At 42.5% G+C, this 20679-nt stretch overlaps 1 protein-coding gene across 3 annotated transcripts; it reads left to right on the forward strand.

The window, feature by feature from the left end:
* The first annotated feature begins 13095 nt into the window (after nt 1-13095).
* OLAH (oleoyl-ACP hydrolase) lies at nt 13096-20671 on the forward strand. Of its 3 annotated transcripts, none has more exons than XM_009476669.2 (7): nt 13096-13230; nt 15299-15430; nt 17109-17247; nt 17869-17968; nt 18988-19163; nt 20076-20161; nt 20403-20671. In XM_009476669.2, the coding sequence occupies exons 2-7, from the start codon at nt 15301-15303 to the stop codon at nt 20534-20536; spliced, it is 765 nt and encodes a 254-aa protein (XP_009474944.2). In that variant the 5' UTR covers nt 13096-13230; nt 15299-15300; the 3' UTR covers nt 20537-20671. The 3 variants fall into 3 exon arrangements, with proteins under 3 accessions (XP_009474944.2, XP_087615530.1, XP_087615355.1); XM_087759404.1 differs by having other exon boundaries at nt 13113-13245; XM_087759229.1 differs by lacking the exon at nt 13096-13230 and adding an exon at nt 13276-13309.
* The last annotated feature ends 8 nt before the right edge of the window (nt 20672-20679 follow it).

Below are 20679 nucleotides of genomic sequence, written 5' to 3' on the forward strand. Positions count from 1 at the left end.
GTATGAGGGCTAGAAGGCAAGTGGGAAGATGAGGCCTATTTGTGATGCTGGGAGAGCTGTAGGTGGTGCCATGGAGCAATAACTACTAACAGCAACTGGTAATGGTGGTGACACCTGAATGAACCCAACCCTTTTACAAAGAGAAAGGTATCGGATACCAAAGGAAAATATCCACAGGTCTCAGCACAAAGCCCCTCAGCATACTTGCTCTCATGTGATCTAGTCATGGGTGACAACCAACTCAATTTCCTCCTGATTACAGCCTTTCAAGGAAAAGCCTATGTGTTAAGGATCCTGGTATTAAACTACGTCCACACTGAATTATTTCACCAGTACTTTGGCAAAATATTCCTAGCATTTCTTTCTGTTTTGCAAAATGACTGTTCTAGAGAAGAAACAACTTTGTTCCTCATTTCATCATATACCTATCAAAATTTCAATGCTGTGACCTGATTGTCCAGTATGTACTAAACAACAGTGTATGATCAGTTAATACTTATGCAAGTGTGCTCATTTAGCTGTTTGCAGAATTGCTTGTGCCTTGCTTGGTCAGTGACCTACTAGAGGTGAGACACTTTGTCTGCTTCCTGGCAACAGCAGGGACTAAAGGTTCATGCATCCTCGTCAACATCATTGCCTATAAAAGAAAAATATTTTCTCTTCAAATATTCTGTATAATTATACATAGACATGTTACCTAATATGCCAGAGATTTAAACTCTTGCTGGTGAAGTAAAGGAGCATCTACAGTTACAGGCTCTTCTTCCTATTCTACTTTTCTTGGATTCCTGCTATTTCCACACATAAGCACCTGCACTTCTTCGGTCCCGCATTTCACTTCACTTCTGTTTTGGTGGGCTCTTGTCACTAGTCTGCCATTCCTTCCTTGAGCTCTCCTTTCCCATTATCAGCCTCGAGGTCTATCACCCTGGGCCCTTGGTTGTCCATACAACATTCCTAGCTTACTGAGAAGAGTTTCTTCATACTTTTCAATAGCTATTTCTGTTTTTTCTGTAATTCAGTCTCTGGCAATTTTTTACTTGGTTCACATTAAGTATTCATGAGTTCTGAAAGATTAAACAGCAGAGCTGTTAATGCAGGTTTTTTTCAGCAATTTCTGATCAATATCATTTGTTTCAACTGTTGCACAGAAATCACCTTTCAGCCAACAGTGCTAAGAGTTTTTCCCTAGAAAAAATGAATATATACAATATACTGAATACTTTCTCTACCACTGGATTATGAGGCCAAACCTTGACAATGATAAACCCCATGCCTATTTTAACCATGTCCCTATTTCTTGTAGTTTGGAAGTGGAGTGTGCATGTGGTCATCCCACTGCAAGGTCTGGATTGCTGTGGGACAAGTGTAGTGCCAGTGTTCTCTGTACTATTTGTACCTTCTATACAAAGGTTAGAAAGGAGCAGAGTCCCATTACCTATGACATTTATGCTTCTCCACCTGAGCAGGGTCTCTCTGTACCCTACTAATTTTCCTAATGTTTGCGTGCTTTATTCTTGTCAGTCCTGATGCTACTTCATCCACCATTACTTTTGGGCAAGCAAAACTTTCTCTTCATCACACGTTGTTTCTGCTGCTCCTTCCTCTCAGGGGGAGGACTCCTCACACTCATCCCCCACATGGGGATGGCCTGCTCCTGTGCCTGTAAGATTTCCTTCTTGAAGAATGTCCAGCCTTCCTGGACTCCTTTGCCCTTCAGGATTGCCTCCCAAGGGACCCTGTCAACCAGGCTCCTAAACAGGACAAAGCTGCCCTCCAGAAGTCCAAGGTGGCAGTTCTGCAGACCCCCCGCCTTACTTCTCCAGGAATCTAAAACTCTATCATTTCATGATCGCTATGCCCAAGATGGCCTCCAACCATCACATCACCCACCAGTCCTTCTCTGTTCACAAACAACAGGTCCAGCAGGGCACATTCCCTAGTTGGCTCCCTCACCAGCTGTGTCAGGAAGTTATCTTCCACACGCTCCAGGAACCTCCTAGACTGTTTCCTCTCTGCTGTGTTGTATTTCCAGCAGACACCTGGTAAGTTGAAGTCCCTCATGAGAACAAGGGCTAGAAATTGTGAGACTTCTCCCAGCTGCTTATAGACTATTTCGTCTGCCTTTTCATCCTGGTTGGGTGGTCTATAACAGACTCCCACCATGTGATATCTGCCTTGCTGGCCTTCCCTCTGATTCTTACCCATAAACACTCAACCCTATTGTCACTATCATTAAGCTCTAGACAATCAAACCTTTCCCTAACTTACAGGGCTACCCTACCACTTCTCCCTCCTTGCCTATCCCTTCTGAAGAGTTTATAGCCATCCACTGCAGCACTCCAGTTGTACGAGTCATCCCACCATGTTTCTGTGATGGCAACTTTGTCCTAGTTTTCCTGCTGCACAATGGCTTCCAGCTCCTCCTGTTTGTTGCCCATGCCGTGTGCGTTGGCATAGATGCACTTCAGTTGGGCTATTGATCCCGCCAGCTTTCTGGGGGAAAAGCCCTAGTTCCTACATGACCGTTCTCAGGTGCTTCTGTGGTTTCTAACACATCCATATCCCTTGCATCTTTGCTGTCACATAGATCTCCATCCCCTACCTCCACTGAGACAGCAGACCGAAGGACCTCGCTAGCACACCGTCCCTCAAACATTGGCGTGTCAGCCCCAGGCTTATCTCTAGTGAGCCTGTGTTTATCCCCTTCCCTCTTCAAATCTAGTTTAAAGCTTTTTCAATGAGCCCTGCTAACTCCTGTCCAAGGATCCTTCTCCCCCTTTGAGACAGGTGTACCCTGTCTGTCTGTCACCAGCAGGCCTGGTGTTGGCTAAACTGACCCATGATCAAAAAACCCAAAATCCTGTTGGTGACACCAGGCCCGGAGCCAGGTATTGATCTGCTAGCTCTTCCTGTGTCTTCCCTCATCATTCCCTGCAATTGGAAGGATAGAAGAGAACACTGCTTGTGATCCTGATCCCTTAACCAGTCACCCCAAGGTCCTTAAGTTTCTCTTGATTGCCGTTGGTCTTCTAGTTGCAACTTCATCGCTGCCTACCTGAAAAATGAATAATGGATAGTAATCTGAGGGCTGTACCAGGGTAGGAAGCTTTCTTTTCACATCTTTAACCCAGGCCTCAGGGAGGCAGCAGACTTCCCTAAGAAGTGGGTCCAGTCTGCATACTGGGCCTTCTGTTCCCCTCAGAAGAGAGTCTCCTATGACAATGACCAATCTTTTTTTCTTTGTGGAAGGGGGTTTGACGTAGGGCATAGGCTAACTTAACCTTGGTGACACCTCCGAGCTGTGTGTACCATCGTCCTCGTCGTCGTTCGGTTCCACTTGCAGACCCCCGTACCTATTATGCAAGGGCACGTGGGAAGGTGGGGCAGTCACGGAGGAGACGCACCTGCTGCGCTGGGCAGGAACTTGTCGTCTTTGCCCCCTATCCCTTAAATCACTGTGTTCAACCAGGCAGAGAGAGCATAGGCAATCTTCCATGTCATGGGTCCTGTCTGCCTGCTGGGCCTGTCTCAGGGAAGGTAGGGTGTGATTCCAGTAGTGTCTCTCTCTCTCTCTCTCTCTCCCTGATACTCCTCAACCCACTCACCTCCCCCTGGAGCTCTGCTCTAAATGGAGGAGTTCCTCTACCTGGGTGCACCTCCCACAGGCGTGCTCACTGCTGCCATCCCATACTGAGAGTAGGGCACACCCTGCAGCTGGACACCTGGGTGGCAGCGTGTTCCCACCAGAGCTCTGTCTGGGAAGCTGTGTCAGTCGTGGTGGGTGCAGAGCTTGGAGAGGCTATGGCTTTCTGCCGAGTGGAGACCATTGCTCCCTGGTGGAGCTGGCAGAGCTTCAGCGTCCTTCCTGCACGCCCTCCTGCACGAACTGCCGCACCACGCCTGTTCGCCGACCCTTTTTGCTAGCGCTCCCTAAGGGCTTCCTTTATACCTGTGGGGGCTTGGCCGCTGTTGCTTTTGGCCCCGCTCAGGTCTCGTCAGCTGCTGTCGTGCAAGCTGCGGGTTCCCAGCGCCTCTCTCGGCTCCCATGAGGCTCCCCAGGTTTGGGAAGCCCCCTGTGCCCCATGCTAGAGCGCTCTGCTGCCGATTGTGCCGGCTCCGGAGCTGCTTGCCTTGGCAACTGAGGGCTGAGAGGGTGAGAGTATGAGAGAGTCTGTTTCCTGCCCAGATTTCTTTGGGATTCAAAGGTTCATTGTTCTAATTTTGGTTCTTATAAAACCTGGCTTTTGGAACGCAGGCACCATTTCCCTGGTTTTGGTGTTTGCTGCAGGGAGAAAATGCAGGCAGGTCTCCTCTAGGCAGCTGGGGTCCTGCCACGGTGCGTTTCTGTGTCTGCAGCTGACCACAGGGCAAGGTCAGGGGAAAACTGGTATTGGTGAAGTTCTATTCTTTCTCAGAAGCACTTTTGTTGGTTGTACCAGAGAAGCAGTTCTATCAGTTACTATGATGCTTCAGATAATGATAGGTCAACACATGTTCATCTCCTCCTAAGACAGCAACAAAAATGTCCATTTAATTTTCTTTTATTTCCCATGGCCAGCCCTGTATACAGACTTACCATTTTTATGTAACTTCCAGGCTTTATTTCTCTTTACAAGTCTGGAAAGTCAGGTTTTCTACTGGAACCTAGTCCCTCCAGGCTTCCTGTTTTCTCTGAGTACTTTTAATTTTATTTTCTTTCTTGCTCAGGAAGAATTTCTGCAAATTCTGCTTTTCTCTCCATGTTTCATTTACATGACTCCTATTTTATTACTTGCGTATAATTCTCTGAGGCCATACTTAAGAGTAATAACAAGTTCTGATGCATGCTGTTTTTGATTCATTTAAGACTGTCTCTGTCTCAAGACTGTCCTAGAGAGGAGACGTACTACTGCTAGTAAGCTCATTACACCTTCAGATGGTGTGAGATCTGCTTAATTGCATGCCTCTCCATATAAGCATATAATGGTGATTTTTAAGAGAAAGATTTAAGTTTATCCTTGCTTTTATCCGTTGAAGTTGAGTGACCAGAAAATGAAGTATAGTTGCAGTAAAGGTGCTAAAAATGGTGCAGATTTGTTAAAATAATAAATAATTATTGACAATAAATAATGACTGACAGAGGAGAAAAATTAAACCGCTCACACTACATATAATCCAATGTATTTCACAACTGTCAATATTAAAAGTCAACCTTTATTAAGCAACATACACAACTTAGTTCTTTAAATCCTATGTGTGCAACTGAGAAACACATGCTGCTTTGTTGCTTTACCTCAGGGATCTGTATGTGCTCATTTTACTGCTCAAAACGAGTCACATTGAAATGCTGTTAGTGAATTACAACTGCCCCAGCAATGTTGCTATTCTTAAACAAGAATTACATTGGTGGGTTCCAGTATTAATAACTACTGGATAAAAAATTACTCTTGCACTATTTCATTATAATTCCTGAAAGAATCATATGTACTAGTCATCCCATAAGTGTTTCACCCACTTTTAATCTTGCAAATTGCTAGAAATGACAGTTTAGTTCATGCATTTCTGTTGCTATAATCTGCAGAGTGCACACTGCTTATATAGCGTAGCAAATGTCATATACCATCAATTGATAGTAAATAAGCTTTGGTTTTTAGAGAATGAGGACATTTCCTGACTTACCATTACGTCCATTTGTATTAGTATTGTGGTCTAAAAGAGACTGAAAATTGCCATAAAGCAGCAACTAAGAAACGTTTAAGGATGAGGAACTTCCGAGGAGTATTTGAGAGTCTGCGAGAGAGATCGATCAGTGGAACCATACTCTGCCATCTGTGATGCATGGAAGCCAACTCAGCATGGCCACTGTGGAGGTAGGTCCTGGATCTGCTTCGTGCCAGGAGGAAGGCAGCATCATAAGGGATAAGGAGAGGTGGAAGAAGGTTACAGCACAGAGCACTAAGAGAAACCCCTCCTTACCCTCTAAGTTACCCTCTAAGATACCCTTACAGAACAGGTACGAGGCCCTGGGTATGACAGATGAAGCGCATAATGAGATAGAGGAGGAACCTGTGCAGGCAGTCTTGCCAAGGTCAGAGGGACCAACCCCTCGCAACAAAACCTGCATTGAGACCAGCACCAAGAAGAAACAACCGCAAGAACATTTACACTGCTCCTGGGAGCACAGAGGGCTCAGAAGCGTATCTGAAATACTTGTACACCAATGCATACAGTATAAGAAAAAAACAGGATGAGCTGGAAGTGTTGCTCAGCTCCCAGAGCTAGTATTAGTGAGACTTGGTGGAATGAGTCCCATGATTGGAGTGCTGGGATGGAGAGCTACAGGCTCTTCAGGAGGGATCGGCAGGGCAGGCGAGGTAGAGTGTCACACTATAGATAAGGGAAAGGTTACAGCCCTTACAGTTGGTGATGATGTGTTTGAGAGCCTCAGGGTGAGGATAAGGGGGATGGAAAACAAAGGAGATGTTGTAGTGGGTGTCTACTACCGATTGCCCAGCCAGGATGTAAGCACTGATGAGTTATTCTATAGGCAATTAGGAGAAATTTCAGGATCGGTAGCCCTTGTCCTTATGGGAGATTTCAACTTCCCAGACATCAGCTGGGAATATCATACTGCTGTGATGAGAAGGTCTTGGAAATTTTTGAACTTTGTTGGAGAAAACTTCTTGTCACAGGCACTCAGTGAGCCAACTAGGAAAGATGCCCTCCTAGACTTGCTATTTATGAATAGAGAAGAACTTGGAGGGTGGGGGGGGGATGTGATGACAGGTGGCTCTCTTGGCCACAGTGATCATGAAATAGTTGAGTTTAAAATTTTCAGTGTAATGAGAAAAAAGGACAGCAGAGTTGCTACCCTGGAATTCAGGAGAGCAGACTTCAAGCTATTCAGGGAGCTATTTAGCAGAGTACCCTGGGAATCTGCTTTTGAGGGCTTAGGAGTCCACGAGTGCTGGTCAGTCTTTAAGAACCACCTTTTAGAAGCACAGGAGCAGGCAATTCCACTATGTCATAATTCAAGCAAGGAGGGCAGAAGACCAGCTTGGCTGAACAGGGAAATCCTCATGGAGCTCAAGAGGAAAAAGAAATTGTATGATCACTGAAAGCAGGGCCAGGCTTCACAGCAAGATTACAGAGCTGTAGTTCGTATATGCAGGGAGAAGACACAACAGGCCAAAGCTCCATTAGAGTTGAAACTGTCCAGTGTTGTTTCAGATAACAAGAAGGGATTTTTTAAGTACATTAATAGCAAGAGGAGATCTAAAGAAAACATTGGACTGATATTTGTTGAAGATGGCCATCTGACTAATAGGGATGAAGAAAAAGCAGAGGCATTCAATTTGGTTTTTGCCTCAGTCTTTAATAATACTGATAGGCCTTGGGCTGCCCAGTCCCCTGAGTCAGAGGACCACGAGTGTGACAACAGTGAATTTCCATTTGTGGACACTGAAATTGTAAGGGACCAGCTGTATCAGCTGAATGTTCAGAAGTCCATGGGGCCTGATGGGATTCATCCCAGAGTACTGAAGGAGCTAGCAGATGTTATGGCAGGACCCCTCTCGATCAGCTATCAAAGGTCTTGGGAGTCTGGGGAGGTCGCTGCTGACTGGAAGCTAGCCAATGTTATTCCAATCTACAAAAAGGGCATGAGGGAAGACCCAAGGAACTACAGACCATTAGTCTTCCTGAAGGGAAAGGAGAGAGGAAGTGGAGAGGGAGGTGCTGATCCCCTTCCTGAGGAGGGGAAGCGGAGAGGGAGGTGCTGAGCTCTTCTCCCTGGTATCCAGCGATAGGACACGTGGGAATGGTTCAAAGCTGCGCCAGGGGAGGTTTAGACTGGATATTAGGAAGCATTTCTTTACAGAGAGGGTGGTCAAACACTGGAACAGGCTTCCTAGTGAGGTGGTTGATGCCTCAAGCCTGTCAGTGTTTAAGAGGCATTTGGACAATGCCCTTAATACCATGCTTTAACTTTTGGTCAGCCAGCTGGACTAGATTATTGTTGTAGGTCCCTTCCAACTGAAATAGCCTATTCTATTCTATTCTATTCTATTCTATTCTATTCTATTCTATTCTATTCTATTCTAGTACTGAGTTGGCAAAGTTGGTTATTGTTGTGGTTTAACCCCAGCCAGCAACTAAGCACCACACAGCCGCTCGCTCACTCCCCCGCGGTGGGATGGGGGAGAGAATCGGAAGAGTAAAAGTGAGTAAACTCATGGGTTGAGATAAAGACAGTTTCATAGGTAAAGCAAAAGCCGCGCGCGCAAGCAAAGCAAAGCAAGGAATTCATTCACTACTTCCCATGGGCAGGCAGGTGTTCAGCCATCCTCAGGAAAGCAGGGCTCCATCACGCGTAACGGTTACTTGGGAAGACAAACGCCATCACGTCGAACGTCCCCCCCTTCCTCCTTCTTCCCCCAGCTTATATACTGAGCATGACGTCATATGGTATGGAATAGCCCTTTGGCCAGTCTGGGTCAGCTGTCCTAGCTATGCTCCCTCCCAGCTTCTTGTGCACCTGGCAGAGCACAAGAAGCTGAAAAGTCCTTGACTAGTGTAAACTCTGCTCAGCAAGAACCAAAACATCAGTGCGTTACCAACATTATTCTCATCCTAAATCCAAAACACAGCGCTCTACCAGCTACTAAGAAGAAAACTAACTCTATCCCAGCTGAAACCAGGACAGTATCCACCCCTTATTCCATACCATTTACATCATGCTCGGGTCCCACATTATCCAATACATCCTCATTAACCACCACCCCACTTATTTTATGGACCACCCCTGTAAAATGTCTGTAAAATGTCCATAAACATCCACAAATGTCCACATAATGTCCATTGAGTTCATTTAGTCCGAGACTTTGGGCTCCATCTGTGATGGTGGTCACTCAGGACAGGAGAGGTGGTGTGTTGCGTGGAGTTATTGGGCACCAAAGCCAGCTCAGGTTGGGTCACTGCTGCACTTGCACTGCTTCTTGTAAGGCTTCTTCTCCATTGGTTCAGGTGGTTCCTGGTATGGTAATTCCTATAACATGCAACTCAGATCATGGGTTACAACAATTTAAAGGTATTTCCATTACAATCTCCACCCCTGGCCCCTTTGGGCCAGGATTAATATTGCAAGGAACTCCTCCCCTTGCTCCTAGCCTGGCTAGCAATAAGGGGTTCTTGCTATAGTAATTCCCATAACATGCAACTCAAATCCCAGGTTACAACAATTTAAAGGTATTTCCATTACAATCTCCACCCCTGGCCCCTTTGGACCAGACCATTGGGCTTAACACTGCAATGGACTCCTCCCCTTGCCCCTGCTCTGGCTTGGACTTATCCACAGACTGCAGTCCCTTAGGGGTTTACCTGCTCCAAGCGGAGCCTTGTCTATGAGCCACAGTCTCTCCAGGGGTATACCTGCTGCGGCATGGATTTATCCACAGCCACAGTCACTTAGAGGTGCACCTGTTCCCACATGGCCTTCTCCATGGGCCACAATGCTTTCAGAGATATACCTGCTCCAGCGTGGCCTTGCCCGCAGCCACAGTCTCTTCAGAAGTAAACTTGCTCCACCGTGGCCTTACCCGCAGCCACAGTCTCTTCAGAAGTAAGCTTGTTCCACCATGGCCTTACCCATGGCCACACGCTTTGAGGTGCTCCAGCATGACCTCATGCACAGCCACTGATGCCTCAAGGTGTACCTGCTGCAGCATAGACTTATCCACAGCCACAGATGCTTCGAGGTGTACCTTCTCCAGCATGGACTTATCCTTGGGCCACAATCCCTTCAAGAGGTATATCTGCTGCGGCACAGACATAACCATGGCCACAGATGCTTCGAGACATACCTGCTCTGGCATGGGCTTATCCACGTCCACAGATGCTTCGGGGTGTCCTGCTCCCGCATGGACTCATCCATAGGTCACAGTCCCTTTGACTTGAGTTCACACTGGAGTTCCAGCCTGTCCAGTACAGCAGCACAGAAACAGCAGCGATGCCCTGGCCATCTGCCAGCCCAGGCGCATGGCTATTGTTGTTATCAAAATGTTCCCAGGCACAGCAGAGTAAGATGATAAGCAGTTCAGCAAGCAGCAAAAGCAAAAAGCAGCCACTAACGAGCACTAGACTCTAATATACAGTAAGGCAAGCAAGCCCCATGGCAAGTACAGAAGCCTGCCGATTAATACCTAAACAGCAATACCTGCTATAACTTCCATCTAGCACATTCCAATTAAATCTGTCGTTATCTCGAACCCTTCGAGCCCCACGTTGGGCGCCAAAAAGGACTGTCGTGGTTTAACCCCAGCCAGCAACTAAGCACCACACAACCGCTCGCTCACTCCCCCGCGGTGGGATGGGGGAGAGAATCGGAAGAGTAAAAGTGAGTAAACTCATGGGTTGAGATAAAGACAGTTTCATAGGTAAAGCAAAAGCCGCGCGCGCAAGCAAAGCAAAGCAAGGAATTCATTCACTACTTCCCATGGGCAGGCAGGTGTTCAGCCATCCTCAGGAAAGCAGGGCTCCATCACGCGTAACGGTTACTTGGGAAGACAAACGCCATCACGTCGAACGTCCCCCCCTTCCTCCTTCTTCCCCCAGCTTATATACTGAGCATGACGTCATATGGTATGGAATAGCCCTTTGGCCAGTCTGGGTCAGCTGTCCTAGCTATCCTCCCTCCCAGCTTCTTGTGCACCTGGCAGAGCACAAGAAGCTGAAAAGTCCTTGACTAGTGTAAACTCTGCTCAGCAAGAACCAAAACATCAGTGCGTTACCAACATTATTCTCATCCTAAATCCAAAACACAGCGCTCTACCAGCTACTAAGAAGAAAACTAACTCTATCCCAGCTGAAACCAGGACAGGGAGAAAACTCGTGCGTTGAGATAAGAACAGTTTATTAATTGAAGTAAAGTAAAATAGAACAGTTAAAGAGGTAAAGCAAAAGCTGCGCATGCAAACAAAGCAAAACAAGGAGTTCATTCCCTACTTCCCATCGGCAGGCAGGCGTTCAGCCATCCCCAGGAAAGCAGGGCTCCATCACGTGTAACAGTTACTTGGGAAGACAAACGCCATCACTCCGAATGTTCCCTCCTTCCTTCTTTTTCCCTCACTTACATACTGAGCATGATGTCATGTGGTATGGCATAGCCCTTTGGCCAGTCTGCGTCAGCCCCCCTGGTTGTGTCCCCTCCCAGCCCTGCCCCGTGCACCCGGCAGAGCATGGGAAGCTGAAAAGTCCTTGACCAGTGTAAGCACTGCTTAGCAACTATTTAGCAACAGCTTAGCACAACTGAGCAAGAACCAAAACATCAGTGTATCAACATTATTCTCATCCTAAACCCAAAACACAGCACTATACCAGCTACTAAGAAGAAAATTAACTCTATCCCAGCTGAAACCAGGACAGTTATACGTAAAGCCCTCTCCTACCTTCAGCCCTAGAAATGGCAAACATAATTTCGGTTGAGAGTGGCATCTCCTGGAACTACTTAATTTGTGAAAATATTAATTTTTCATATGAAAATCATTAAATTTCTAGTCCTTTCATACCGAGAAGAAATTTAGAAGGCAAACAAAAACAACCAACACATACAATTTATAATTTCATTATTTTTAAGGAAATATCATGCTATTTGATTAATGCTATACTTTCAAAAACTTATTCTTAACTTATTTTATTTTCAGCCTTAGTTAGGAAATATTTGTTTCCAGTAGTATTTTATTACTTTAAGGAACATTGTTAGCGGGCCTGATGTTTATAATAGCTGGCTTTCATAACATTAACATTGGGTGTCATTTTACAGTTGGTACAATTTGAGGTAGAAATAAATAAAACATATTAGGTGCTTCATTATAAATTGTGCCTTATAATCAAATACCTCTGATAGCAGATATATCATATGAAGAAGCAGTATTAGGCATAACCTTACCAGTCAGGCCTAGCCAGTATAAGTGGCTTTAAATTGTGCACCTTCGAAACATAGGTGTGCCTCATCTTACTTCATAATAATTACAACATAAAAGTACTGTGAAAGAAGCCTTAGCAACAGTTTGCACTTTTGCTGCCATTTGGAAGTGGCAGCTGCAGGGCCCGGGACGAGCCTTCAGTTCCCACAGAAACTGCTGCAGTCAGAAGCGCTGATATAGGCTTCCCCGGGAAAGCAGAAATCAGAAGTGAGCAGAAGACTGCAGACCTCGTTTGGGAAAGGAGCAGTGCTTACTGACTGGCTAGGTCAACAGGCAGGCTTTCCTCTTAATACCACAGATTTTTCAGTTTCCTAGAAATGTCGAAGAGAAATGTGGAAGAATGAAGAATAATGTGAAAACTACAAAGTAGTCCAGCTTATGTGTCTCAATTTAAGCATCAGAACCCATTTTGGCACTCAGGTTACTTAGTTTTGGTCACTGCTTTTGAATACTTTTACTTTATTTACCATTACTGATATTTTTGGTAGAGTAACACTAAAAAAAAAAAAAAAAGGCACCAATATTCCTAGTACTACAAATGCACTTACAAAATATACTGGTGTTTTTAGGTTGCTGACAGCATCTGGTCCCCAGGAACACAACATAAGAGATAATATAAAATCATTGTATGTAATCACAGCATGTTGTTCATGCACTGCAATGTCTTCCAGGTTGTAGAAATTATAACTGGCCTACTAACCAAATGCAGTGTTTTATTCAAATCAGGTGATGGTCTTCTATGTTAACATTTTCAGACCCCTGCAAAACTGTCTCGCAGAGGTGTGAGCACTGTACTTTTGAATATAGTTCTTAAAAAAGGCTGGCTTTTCTTGGTTACTTTATGCAGACTTTTTCTTCAGTGAGGTTGCGGGCCTCTGTGTATTAAAACTGCTGCAACTTCTGTACTGTCATGGGCATATTAACCTCTGCTTTTTAAATCGCTGGGCTTGATGTGGTGCGCCTTCCTTATATTGCTGCCAAATGCTGTGTGTGACACCTAATACATGATGCTTCCCTCTCCTTTTTGGGATGCTGTGTGCCTCAGTCCCTGCCTTTTATCCAGGGCGTGGGCTCCTCCCCTTAAGCACAGACTTAAAGCAGGTGGCTGTTGCACCTGGGTGGACATCCCCTCCTCTCCTGCAAGCCTGGCTTTGCTCTTGTATCTGCTGATACATACAAATTCTGATTGCTGCTTCTTGCTGTGCAGCGCTGAGAAGTGGGTGCACCCTCAGGCTGTCATTTCCCAGCACTGGTGGACTTCATTAAGGTATTTGCATCTAAAGTAAGCTGGATGCTGATGGAATAAGTCTGTATGGGTAGAAAGTGTGAAAGATTCTCAGTGACTGGTAATGTATCTTTAAATAGTTGAAGGACTTTGACTAAATGTACTTTATCATGCTCGAAATTTTTGTATCGCCTTTGGAATCAGTTTGAGAAGAGATTTTGCTTTTCTTACTTGACTGTTAAGTTAAAACACCAGCTGCAGAAATGTTTGAGGTTTTGTGTCTTTTTGTGGAAGAAGTGACTGTAAATGGGACTAATGGTACTGATGCTAAATGAATCTATCAATCAGAGGAGTTATGTCTTCTGCAGCACTGGTTCCACTATCCTTCAGCTATTTTTAAGCTCACATCATCTGCCCATTGATTTTTGATACAATTTTGTTTGGCTTGCTGTTCTTATAGTTTCTTTGAACTGATTCTTAACAAATGTTGACAAACTTTCTACTTTAAATATACATGAAAATCCAGAAGGTTTTAGCCACAGCAACGTTTGGGTAGCTTTTCTTCTGTCTTGCTTGCATTACATAGCTTTAAAATAGGTATGAATTGCTGCTTATTTTGATCTGGTTGCTTTTCTCAGACTTTTTGTGCAGGTAAAAAAGACTGCATGTAGGCATATAGGTGTATTTTATGATGAATCAGCGCTGGCATACACCGAGCTATATTCACACCAAGAAATAATACCTGTAACAATTTTCAGCACTTTAGAAATGGAATTTTGCTGCTTACTATCTCCTAATTACTATTTTCTCAATCTTTTTAACAAGAACATGTGAGTTTATTCTAATGGTTCCAAAAAACATTTTTTAAAATTCTGTATCACTATCGCTTCTAATTCATTTACCTTTACCAGGTATTTCTATTGCACATGGTGTTCCCAGGTTCTTTTGACAGAACACAGCCTGATACGCTATAGGTCGTAGGATGTCACCTCAGTGCTTATGTCCACAGATCTAATCAGCAAGAAGGACAAGAAAATAGGGAAAGAAGAATAAAAATAGTTGAGAGTTGCTTTCTTCTTCAGATAGTAAAGACAGTATCTGATGCTAGAGACAAATGCGGCTGGCATCTTCGATGCTATTTTTCCTTCTCAGCAAGAAGGAAGGAGTAGTTATAAATCTTGCTTCAGCTGTTACTTCTGTCAGTGAACAAAAATACTAAAGCTGCTGTGATAAAGCTGAATGTGGCTCTGGTTACTCCACCATCTCAAAAAGGATATAACAAAATTAGAAAAAGTCCAGAGACGGGCAGCAATGATAGTCATGAGTATGGAAGCACTGCCATATGAGGGATACCTAGGCCAACCAGGCCTTTTCATTCAGGAAAGAGCTGACTGAGGACAGAAAGAATACGAGAGAAGATCTCAGAAATGCTCAGTGGCAAATCCTGAGAGATGCACCATTCACTTTCTTTACTGTACTACCCTGTGGCCATCAAGTTGTAGGAGTTGGATTAAAAATAAGAGATCAGTCTTTATGCAACAGATAGGAGAGCTGTGCAACTCATTGCAAGAGGATGTCGTAGATGCTCACTGTTCATAGGAATTTAAGGGGAGACTGGATAAATACATGAAAGAGAAGTTCATAGATGTTTCCTTTATATAAAGAAACTGCATCCCTAGACATCCATTGTACCACTGCAGTAGAGGGAATATTAAAGTAGGTAGTCCTTACGTTTTCTAGGTTTTTAGATGGATCTTATATTTTTGTGTATGTTCTAAAAGCCTGTGTTTTTAAACGATCATCCTGAAATCCCATATCAATTTATTTTGCTGCTTGTTATGTTCTTGTGGTCAATGACTCAAATAGGAGAAAATATTAACCAAGGGTGTTGCCCAATACTATTCCATCACCATTTATAGAAGCCAAACTGGTTTCCACTGTTGCATGAAGACTATCTCATATCTAACATGTTGTTTTTGTAGCACAAGCAGTTCTGATGACAGAAAATATTGCAGCCCGCTGTTTCAAATTAGACTTAATTCACTCTGATTTTGCTATACCTGAAGAGTTGTCTTCTAGAATGATGTGTTGTTTTCTTGGGTTTTTTTAGGAATGGAGAAGGTGGTTGTTTGTTGGTACAAAAAGCCAAATGCTCTCTGTAGGCTGATTTGCTTTTCGTGGGCTGCAGGTGGAACTTCTGAATTTGCTGTATGGGGCAAACTCTTCAACAGCTCAGTTGAAGGTGAGTCATTTGCGTAGTTAAAGCAGAAGTTAAGCAAGTCTGAAATACACAGTAGCCAAATTTTTTGAATGGAATATAATGTTCTTGAGAGCACTGCAATCTTTTTCCAGTGGGTCTTATCCAGAAAGGTATTCCATTACAAATTAGCATTTCCATGAGGGTGCTGAGTGTACTAAGTTTCTGTACCACCTTGGATCAAATTATATTTGACTAGGTTAAAAAGTTGTATCTTCAGAGCTAAATTTCACAAGACTATAGTATGCTTGACTGTCTCAGAAACTATTGGTATGATTCAGAAACAGCAATACACTGGCATATTGTTAATATGTTAAAAAAAGGCATCACAAGGTTAACAGAGAAGATACGAGAGCTATTTTTAATGTTGAGAGACTGCACAGAATGAATTGCCATTATCCAGAGTATTTGCATGGTTTTGAACTCCTTGTACCAAAACTGAAGTTTAAACTATGGATTTATAACAGTGAAATGACGTTTAGTTACAGTGCGAAGTAATTCTCATTGCTATCGGGCTATATCAGCCCTAAGAAGATCCATTGCTGAACTATTTGAAGAGGAAACAAGGCCATTTTCCAGACCTTCCACAAAGAAAAAAAAAAAAAAATTTAGCACTTATAGAGAGCATTGCCATTGCAATTGTACCAGTCCTCAAAATGCTTGTATGCTTCCTGTAAACAGTTGCACAAGTCACATCAAATTTTCCTTGAAATTTAAAAAAAAAAAAAAAAGGGGGGGGGAGGGGGAAGCTTTTGTCCACTGGAACTACTTCCAACAAAGTTGCTAAGGAGATGGCCTAGGAGCAACTGCTGACACAGATGAATAAAATCAGGGTGCAGCATGCTCTTTCAGAGATGTTTTGTGCAGAAAGGAAGTATAGAACATGCAAACTTTTCTGTACTGCTATCTATGGTATTAGGTAGTGGTTTATTCTAACTCTTCTAAAATACTTTGCGTCTGACCCATTACTTCCATATGAGTTTGGCAGTATGCGTGATGTCGAGGAGATTTTAGAAAACCAACATTTTTTTCTGATCTATTCATTCCTTACTTCCTCTAAACAGTCAGAGGAAAATCCCCAATTTTGAAAGGAATATAATAAAAGCATGTAATACGTCCTTCCATATAAATATAAATTGCCATAAATATAAATTGCCATCAGTTTATACTATGATTCTGCATTTTACTACATGCAGTGCTGAAGAGCCTGCAAAGAAGAAAACAGAGACCGTACGATTCTAATATAGTTTAACTTTCTAATGCTGCCCTTGAAAAGATGTACTTTACGCAACCCTCAAACTTGCTATTATTGAAATTAATGAATTTGTGGTTGTTACTAATACTAATAGTATAGTAATAAAGTTGCTTTGAAAACTCAGCTGAGATCAGGACCTTGTGGGATTTCTGAGCCAAGGCATTTATCAATCCGATCAATTGGAGAAGCAACATTTATGAGTAAAGGAAGGGCTGGAAACCTCATCCCTCACAGGATTAAAAGACAGTAAGAGCAATAGCAAATACACTGTATCAACTGTAAGAAGGATTCATGTAAATAATTATATGTTCTGCAGAATAGATTAAAAAATGTAGTTAAAATTAATTTAGTGTTTCCATTTGAAATAACTATAATTCTTTTCCCTCCCTTCCTCCACCTCTTCTGCAGTGTGCTCTATAAGGCTTCCTGGAAGAGAATGTCGTGCTAACGAGCCTTTTGCGAAAGACATGGCAGATGTCATTAATGAAGTTACAAGTGCTTTGTTAAAAAAATTGCAAGAAAAACCATTTGCATTTTTTGGTCACAGGTAAAAATATATACATTTTTAGATACCCCGGTGAAGGAGCTTTATCTTTGAACTCCAGGAGTAGACAATTACTTGCCTTTATTTGCAAAAACATTAGGAAAATACACTTCTGCAAAGGTCTTTTGTCAAGTCATCCTAAAACATGCCATTGATCTCAAAGACCCTGGTTATTCGTTTATTACTTCAGGCACCATGTCTTCTAAAAATGGCAGTGTTGTGTTTCTTTTTTTTTTTCTTCCCCACTGATAAATTATAGTTGTGTTTACTGTTAATATTTGTATCGGTGCTTGCTCTATATGAATGCAGGCGGTGAACCATCCATAATACACAGCGATTTTGAAGATCACTTAGTCGCAAGTATTCAAAATAACTGTTCTTACTGCAAATTAAGGAGACCGCTAAAAGAAAGAGAGATTAAAAAAAGGTCTGATTGGTAACACTAGATTGTATAGGAATATACTTCATGTCGATTAGCTAATATCACTATAATTTACATGTCATACATGGTTTCAGTAACTGTTCAAGATAGCCAGTTAGCACTGAAATTCAAATTACATTTAAATTTTCCAGTTTTTACATATGTGTTTGCTTACTTTGCTTTAATTTCTCTTTTTGCTGCAGTTTTGGATCTTACGTTAGTTTTGCTGTTGCGCTACACTTGAAAGAAAAGTATGGACTAGAGCCGATCCATCTTTTTACATCAGGGGCACATGCCCCAGTCGTAAGTTACAGAATCATTAATAGTACGAAACAAAACCGTATGTTAGCTACCAAGAGCAAAAGTAACATTTGACAGTATGGTATGCAGAGTGGCTTTAATACAAAATGAGCATTGCTTCTGAATGCATGCAGAAAAATGTTCTGTTTTCTTAGAGGAAATTAATTCCGAGGCGGACAGAGAATTTCATGTTACAGACTATTCACTGCTGCTAACCTTAGCCTAGGGAGAACAGTCACCTTGAACTAATGCTACCTTTTCTGAGTACTGTATTGTTTACTATGGCCTTTGGTTTAATACTAAAAAGTAATCAAAACAAAATGTAAAGTGCAACTCCCTACTCTGTAACGTGTGAAATAACTGTCTTAACCTAGTCTTTCATAAACCTCCTGCCCCAGCCCCCAGTACCTTTGTCTCTTTCTTTCCCTTGTCATTCTTTGTTGGCTTTGTCCTCAGTTCCTTCTGAGGTCCTGGTGGTTCTGCTAGTCTTTCTCAGGGAAACAACAGTGAAGCGGCTTTTTCCCAGTCCTCCTGTCCTCAGTCAACATTTTCTATTTCCCTTCTTCTGTTTTTGGGGCTTCTTAGCAATCCTGAGTACGAGCTAGTACTTCATGGAAGCAATTATTGTTCCTGTGAATTTCCATAATCTGTTGGTCTCATCAGTCCTACATTAGTTGGATTTCTGTCCACTGCTGGGCTTTTCTTTTCCTTAAATAAATTATTTTATTAGTTGTATTTCAATAGTGAGAGTCAAACTTTGAACAAGATTAAATTAATGGTTATTTGTCTGTGGAAGTTTCAGACCTTGCGGGTACTTGGCTCACTCATAATCTGTATTTTCAGCAAACACAGTCTACTAACCCTTTCCAAGAAGTATCCTCTGTGGCTGTTAGACTAATAAGCCATTGTATTTTGGAGACAGATAATCCTTGTACTTTTTTACCAAGCCAACTCTTAATGAAAGTATTTTTTTTAAAGTATATTATATGCAAGACCTGATCTGTTTTGTCTGGTCCTGACAGTCTAAAGCATTGCTTCCCATGAAATCCATAAACATGTATGATGTACAAGATGAAGACATTGTTAGATGTATAGAACTTCTTGGAGGAACTTATTCTGAGCATCTGCAAAATGAAAAGTGTAGGAAACATCTGCTAGTTGCTCTTAGAGAAGACCTAAGAGTTCTTCAGACATTTTCGTAAGTTCTACAATGTTGTATTACATTTATATTTGTATTTTACGGTTTTAATTCTGTCTGATCATTTCAGGTTTTCTTTTTTTCTTTCCCTGTAATTTGTTCTCATTTCTGTTATAAAAAGAACATGAAACAGTAAACATAGTTTTCTCCTTTGTGTGCTCTTCCATTTATATTCTAGATTTAAGCCCTAGATGAAAACACAGCTTACTGTAGCAACCACTACTGTTATTACTGTCAGGAACAGGTCACGGTAGAATTACAGTTCTACTTAGGATCCAAAGTTAGTAGCCACTAAAAGGAATATTCTTGCATCTTTTATTGTTTTCTGAGGCTAATAACTCAATGGATCATGCTTCAGGATCACTGCATTGGGCCTCCTGATCCAATGCCCCCAAGCCTAACCAGAAGCAAAGAATCCCTGTGTTCTACACATCTGGAGAGCAACTGGCCACTTCTGTCCTAACTGCTGTCCCCACTGGATGTTACACAGCAGCTCACACAGCTGAGTGGTTAAGGTGTTTTACCCTTGCAAAGACAAGGATACTCTGGGATGTGGGACCCATTTTAGCCATACGAACCTGACGCTGATAAGGCCCTGAAACATTAGAACTTGAATATAAGCACACAACATAATAATTTATTGTAGGTGAGAATTTTTATTGCAGGTCGAAGCTCTTTTTTTCCCTGACTATTGCGTCATTCTTTGTTTAAAATTTTAGACCTAATTGCAGTAGGGTAAGGAGCTAAGCATCTTACAGGTACAGTAATTCCTTCTTCTGATGTTCTGCATAATCTAATTCCTGAAGTTTGTTACGTTTTGGAGGAGAAAGAAAAAGCTATTTTGTATGTGGAAGCAAACCCCAAATAGAGGTATCTTATGGAAAGTTTTATTACTACTTTTTATGTTCACAGTTTTGAGAAGCCAGAAGGCAGTACCCCCTTCTCTTGTGATGTTACCTCCTTTAACGGGTCTGAAGATAAACCATACTATTTAGAAGGTATTTTGCTTAAATGGTTTTCCTCTTATACTTACACATTCTCCTGTTGTATAGAATCAGTTAATGAAGAGTTTTCTGGAGTCTTTTATCTCCTTCTTAAATGAAACAAATCAACAGAGCAGTCTCAATGTATGACCCAAAATAGTTGATACAGGATTTAAAGTAATTATGTAGTTATGTAGTTATGTAAAATGACCACAATAGTTGGCATTTCTCTGACACTTTAAATACCTTTTTTTAGCCTGGCACGATCTAACAAGTGGAGATGTTTTCTTGTACAAGCTTCCTGGATGTCACTTTTATCTGCTGGAACCTGCTAATGAAATTTTCTTGATAAAACACATAACAAGATGTATAGAAAATGCTGGTCTGTGAGTATTTCCCTCTGTTCTAATGGCAGAAGGTGTAAGATTAGTCCACAGCACTTCATAAGAAGTCATTCCTTCTGTACTGTTGCATGCGGTTATGCTTAAGAGTTGTTCTGTTCCTCCAGATCTTTATTGTAATCCTTTAAAAGG

Source organism: Nipponia nippon, unplaced genomic scaffold, assembly GCF_047370975.1.
Source record: "Nipponia nippon isolate SJK-2023a ecotype South Korea unplaced genomic scaffold, ASM4737097v1 scaffold_1, whole genome shotgun sequence".
In the NCBI taxonomy this organism is placed as follows: domain Eukaryota; kingdom Metazoa; phylum Chordata; class Aves; order Pelecaniformes; family Threskiornithidae; genus Nipponia; species Nipponia nippon.